Source organism: Mastomys coucha, unplaced genomic scaffold, assembly GCF_008632895.1.
Source record: "Mastomys coucha isolate ucsf_1 unplaced genomic scaffold, UCSF_Mcou_1 pScaffold23, whole genome shotgun sequence".
Classification (NCBI taxonomy): Eukaryota; Metazoa; Chordata; class Mammalia; order Rodentia; family Muridae; genus Mastomys; species Mastomys coucha.
Window position 1 is genome coordinate 57,230,287 of NW_022196906.1, and position 6,325 is coordinate 57,236,611.

Below are 6,325 nucleotides of genomic sequence, written 5' to 3' on the forward strand. Positions count from 1 at the left end.
ATATATACACATGTACACACTACACACACACATACATATACACACTACACACACATACATATACACACTACACATACACACGCATATACATACTACACACACATATACACACTACATACACATATACACACTACACATACACACATATACATACTACACACACATACATATATACACTACACATACACACATATACATACTACACACACACATACATACTACACACATACACACACACACACACAGCAGACTGGCAAGAGACCAGACTTAGGCATTGGTACCATGCCTCAGTGTGTCAGGCTCTGTGCTGTGGGGAAGGATAAAAGGACACCTGTGTGTCTCACACAGAGTTTCACACAGAAGATACTGAAACCAGACACCCACACCCATGTACCTAAGGGTGGCTCCCTGATTGGCTGCCCCACAGTGAAGTTGTCTTGGGTTTGCTGGTCAAGCCTAGACTAGCATCCCTCCCTTGCCTGGAGCCTCAGCTCTCAGGTGTGCAGGCAGCAACGGGTGTGGTAGGGGAGGGGGCAGTGTTTGGAGGCCTCAGTGCTGGGCTCTTTTTTTAACTAGAAAAAAACACATAGGCCCAGATTACCATGACTTTAAGGTAGAGAAAAAGAGGTGAGACTCTGGGAGGTAGCCACTGTCCTAAACAAGTCTTAGAGAGAAAAATCGGGTTTTGTGCAAATGGGACAGCTGGGAGTAGGACTGTGCTGCCCCCAGCTGTCCACATCTCAGAAGTGCTGGCTGAGCTGTAAGCTCAGAGTTGCACGGGGAGTGAAGTGAGCAGTCTACCATCCAGCTAGCTGCTGTGTCTGTTTCTGCCTCAGTCCAGGTTCTGAGGATAGAACACTACACACACACACATATACACACTACACCTACACACATATACATACTACACACATATACATACTACACACTGGGCCAAGCCGAGAAGCCCCACTCTGCTCAGGCCGCCCTTGGCAGTTCACTCAATTGAGTTCTACACAAGGAAGTTGGGGAGCATGTGTAGATGTCTAGGGGAGTCGATCACTCAAGGGCAGAGAGAACAGCACCGTGGTAGCAAGGAAAAGCACGAGGTGGAGGGCTGGGGCAGAGTGAGGGGCCAAGGATGAGGTCAGCAAGGTGGGAAGGACCACTTCCCTCTAAATGCCATGAGAAGATGCAGGGTTCTGAGCAGAGGTCACTCCGTCATCCAAGGGATAGTGTTCTTCATACCGCAAGCTGAGGACAGATGGCAGGGGCGGGACTGAGGTAGGGAGGCTGATGCAGGCTCTAGCAAAAGATGACAGGACCAGAGCCAGAAGGCAGAAGGGCTGGCCACATTTTACGGGTTTCCCGGGTAGAATGAGATGGTTTGCTGATGGACGCCATTGGATATAAAAGGATGACAAGCTGGCATAAGAGTGTCACCACTGGCTGCTAAGGAAGATGTGGGTGGAAACAAGTCTGGAGGTGAGGGGGTCAAAGTCAGCTGGATCATCCAGAACCTGGGGTGCAGAGGAAGACAGGAGTGAGTGCAAGGTCAAGAGCACAGTGAATGCCACCTGGCTGGGCATGTTCACCAGGTCACTTAGTGGCTCCCACAGCACCAAGGTCACCTTTCATTTGAAAAGAAAAAAATCTGAAGAGGAATGGAAATAACCCAGGCTGAGCTATGTTTATTTTCTTTTTTAAAAAAAATATTTATTCTATTGTTTAAAAATGTGGATGCTTGTGTGTGTGCACACATGTGTGTACATGTGGGAAGGTGCTTGCAGAAGTGAGAAGAGGGCATCAGATGCCCTGGAGTTGGAGATACAAGTGCTTGTGACCAGCCCAAAGGGGGTTCTAGGCAGTATGCACACCATCTCTCCAGCCTTCGGTCTCCTCCTCCTTCTCTCTCCCTCCCTCCCTCCTTCTCTCTCTCTTTCCCTCCCCACCCCTCTCTCTTTTACTATATTTTTATTTTTGTTTTGTTTTGTTTTGTTTTTTTTAAAGATTTATTTATTTATTATATGTAAGTACACTGTAGCTGTCTTCAGACGCGCCAGATGAGGGCGTCAGATCTCATTATGGGTGGTTGTGAGCCACCATGTGGTTGCTGGGATTTGAACTCATGACCTTCCGAAGAGCAGTCGGTGCTCTTCCCCGCTGAGCCATCTCACCAGCCCCTTTGTTTTGTTTTTGTTTTGTTTTCGAGTCAGGTTCTTTGTAGTCTTGGCTGTCTTGGAATTCACTTTGTAAACACCACACTGGCCTTGAGCTCACAGATCTACTTGCCTCTACCTCCCACTTGAGCTCACAGACATCCACCTGCCTCTACCTCCCAAGTGCTGGGGTTAAAGTCGTGTACCACTGTGCCCATTTTTTTTTCTTCACCCAAGTTGAAGCAAGTTGAAGCCAGGCAGTGGTGGCACAAGCCTTTAATTCCAGCACTTGGGAGGCAGAGGCAGGCAGATTTCTGAGTTTGAGGCCAGCCTGGTCTACCAAGTGAGTTCCAGGACAGCCAGGGCTACACAGAGAAACCTTGTCTCAAAAAAACAAAAACAAACAAACAAAAAAAAAGCAAGTTGAGGGCTTGGTGTGCAGTTCCCTTGGTGGAACGCTTGCCTGGCATACACAAACCCTTGGGTTCAACTCCAGGACCACAGAAATCAAGAGTGGAGGTGGCACACACTTGAGAAATGGAGACAGAAGGGTAGGGAACTCAAGGTCCAGGGCTAGGAAAATGCCTCAAGTATTTGCCTCACAAGCATGAAGGCCTGGATTCATTTCCTATGGCGAGCAGCTGCTCAGGGTTGTGCACACATGTAAACCCACACCTGGGAAATCAGAGATGGGAGACGCCCTGGGGCTTGCTAGTTGGGCAGTCTAGCCAAATCAGCCAGCTCCAAGCTCAGTGAGAGACCCGGTCTCAAACACTGTTCAGTAGAGAGTGACTGAGGAAGACACTTGATGTCAACTCTACCCACTACATGCATACATCCATGTGGGTACTCACACCCTCAGTAAAAATGAATGTTTAGGGGGCTGGAGAGATGGCTCAGCAGTTAAGAGTGCTGACTGCTCTTCCAGAGGTCCCGAGTTCAATTCCCAGCAACCACATGGTGGCTTACAACCACCTGCAATGGGATTCGGTACCCTCTTCTGGTGGGTCTGAAGACAGCAACAGCATCCTCACATACATAAAATAAATCTAAAAAAAACAAACAAAAACAACAAAAAAAAACCCTAATATTTAAAAAGCAGTTCAACAATAACATGTAAAGAAAAGGGGTCCATGACTTCAAAAGAGAGCAAGGTGGAGTCAGAGAAGGGAGTAGAGGAAGGAGGGGGTAGCAATGCAATTTTAATCTTAAAAAGTAAATAAATAAATATATTTATATTGCCGGGCAGTGGTGGCATCCGCCTTTAATCCCAGCACTTGGGAGGCAGAGGCAGGCGAATTTCTGAGTTCGAGGCCAGCCTGGTCTACAGAGTGAGTTCCAGGACAGCCAGGACTACACAGAGAAACCTTGTCTCGAAAAAAACCTATATATATATATATATATATATATATGTGTGTGTGTGTGTGTGTGTGTGTGTGTGTGTGTGTGTGTGTGTGTATGTATTTTAAAAGGTAGTTCATGGTCATTGTTGGCTACATAGCAAGTATAAGGCCAGTTGACCCTAAACCCCCACTCCCAAAAAAAAGGAAAGGAAGGAAAATAGTAATTGGAACAGCTTCCCAGGCCTCCCTAAGTTCCCGAAGCGACCCTGGGACTCAGAAACCACACCTGCACAGGTCAACATGGGGACATTTGGCAGAAATGAGGATCAGCCAGGAGGGCTGTCAAAGAGTAGCAGGCATGGAGAACCAGGGAGGAGCAGACTAATCGCTGCTCTGTGACTAATGCCATAGAGATCACGGCTCATGGAGCCCATACCCCCCGTTCACCCAGTTAGAGGTCAGCTGGGTACAACAGCTGGACCACCTGTCCCTCCCCACATCTCCCAAAGGAATGGATTGCGGCTCTACCCTGCAGATGTGCCACCCTCTGCCCTGGGCTGCTGCCCAAGCCCTGCAGTTGTGACAGAATTGCCCTGGTCCCCTCCCCTTGCAGGTCACATTTGAGATCTCCAAGCAAGAAGCCTGGCAGGTCCCCATCTGGATCATCGTGGGCAGCACTCTGGGAGGCCTCTTGCTGCTGGCCCTGCTGGTCCTGGCACTGTGGAAGGTGAGGCTCCCGTAGGTAAGGACAGGAACAGTATCCCTGTCTGACCTCAAAGTTCTAGGCCTGTGCTTATGTGCCATGCTCCTATCCCTGGGAGATGGCACTGCAGACTCCTCCAAAGGCTTGCCTGTTGCCATGACACCAAACCCCTTCCACAGCAGGCAAGACTAGTCATGCCGGCAGAGGCCACTCAAGCTATGGTTCCAAGCCTGTAGGGTTCCTCTTACCAGGAAAAAAAAAAAGTCTAAGCAATAAAACTGCACAAAATCTCCTTCATCTCTGATCCTCTGGCTAAGAACTCAGGCCTCAATCTCTGTCTGCTACAGATAAAATGAGGGAGGCCCAAAGAGGGATGATAACTAGGGCTGGGTGACGCAGCTTGACTTCTTGTCTCCTGGCCCAGGATTCCACCCATTTGGCTTCAGTCCACATACTGAGTTAGGGAGTAGGGGTACTCAGGGTGAGCTGGGGGTATCTAGAGAAGCCCTCTTAGGGAGCAAATCTGAGGGGCTAACAGAGGAACAACAGGTGACACCTGACCCTTTCCACTTTGCCTCCCCATAGCTCGGTTTCTTTAAAAGTGCCAAGCGCAAGAGGGAGCCTGGACTTGGCCCCATCCCTAAAGAGCTCAAGTGAGGATCCAGAGGAAGCTTCAAGTTGACGGGGACCAGACACCAGTCCAGGGGTGTGCAGGCCCAGGCCTGTAGCCTCACAGAGCTGGAGCTAAGAGGATACCCGTGGACTTTACATTGAGCTCATCTCTGGAGCGATGGCAACTGATCCCTGTGGGATGGACCTCAAGCCCGTGTTCAGAGTGACTTCTCTACTAGAAGCTAAGACACCTCCAGTACAGATCCCTAAGAACTAAAAGGGACCCCTCCAAGACCCACCAGAAGCCTCCCCCCGAGGCTCTGTGGAGGGAATCTGCTGCCCCAAACACTAAGGTGCTAGGGTTTTGTTATCTTGCCCGCCTCTGAAGAAACTCAAGGGGAAGCTAGCAAATACAAGCCCACTGCGCACGCCTATCTGGACCTATACTTTCAGGATTCCATGACCCGGGAGCAGAGCCTCCCCACCTCTCATCCTTGCTCTTGGTTCCCAAGCCACAGCCATAGATAGACCCCAGAGATCTCCATGAGTGAAACAAGAGTTGTGTGGCTTGATATGCAGGCCAGTGGTGGAAACACATCCAAGGGACTGTGCCAAATGGACAGGTGTGAATCAGGATGCTGGGTACCTCCCAAACATCAGAGAGCAGCAGAGCTCTCCAGCAGTAACCACCACCCACTCAACCCTGCTCTTCAGCCTCCCCCGCAGCTCCTCTCAGCAGCTTTGGTTGCTAGGCAACTCAAGCTAGGGAGCCTGAGGATGATAAAAATCCGTGACTCTCCGTACCCACTTGTCTGACAACTGCAGCTTGTCCCTGGCAGATGCACTGTGGTAGGGAGCCTCTGTTTCTTGCATCAGCACACACACACACACACACACACACACACACACACCTCCCAGCCACCAATGTGTGAAAGAAAGGCTCCTGTGGAGGTGCTGTGGAGGGGCCTTCTTGGCATGCACTGAACAAAGCCCATGCAAGACCCCTCAGAACCTTAAACCTCAGAGGCAGATAGGCATCTCCCTGGCCAGCTCTGGGATAAGCCCCAAGGACAAGGGGCATGCCGGATGCCCAGCAGAGTAATTTATGCCTTAACCTTTTGTTGAGATGGAAATGGACACATCAATGTCCCCTATCATCTGTTTCATCTGAACAATGTCATCTGTTCCCCTATGCAGTATGACCTTTACTGTCAAAAATATATTTAAGAAAATGTTCTAAACGGTATTTAAAAACAACCAACAACAGACATTCCTCTCTGTGACAGAGCAAGGCTGCATTCTGTTTTAAAGAGGAAAGGGAGGAGGGTGTCTGCTCGGATCTAAATGTTGGGGACAGTCTTGTCCGTTCTAAAGCCAGCCCTCTCCCAAAGTCTACCTGGGCTCTCTTGCTGTGACATCTCTGAATCTCAGCAGTGGGCACTGCTTGCCCCACCATCGTCAGCCACCCCATCTTTGGCCAGGGCCTCCCCCGACTCAGGTTCCCAGACTTCAGTGCCGACCCTCTCACA

The 6,325-nt window shown here is 49.8% G+C and overlaps 1 protein-coding gene across 1 annotated transcript in view; it reads left to right on the plus strand.

Moving 5' to 3' along the window:
* Itga11 (integrin subunit alpha 11) overlaps positions 1-6,081 on the plus strand; it is a 116,294-nt gene extending 110,213 nt beyond the window's left edge. Inside the window, exons 29-30 of the mRNA XM_031344655.1 lie at positions 4,095-4,208; positions 4,770-6,081. Coding sequence (XP_031200515.1) covers positions 4,095-4,208; positions 4,770-4,841 — 186 coding nt within the window. The 3' untranslated portion in view covers positions 4,842-6,081. The remainder of the gene's footprint in view (positions 1-4,094; positions 4,209-4,769) is intronic.
* The last annotated feature ends 244 nt before the right edge of the window (positions 6,082-6,325 follow it).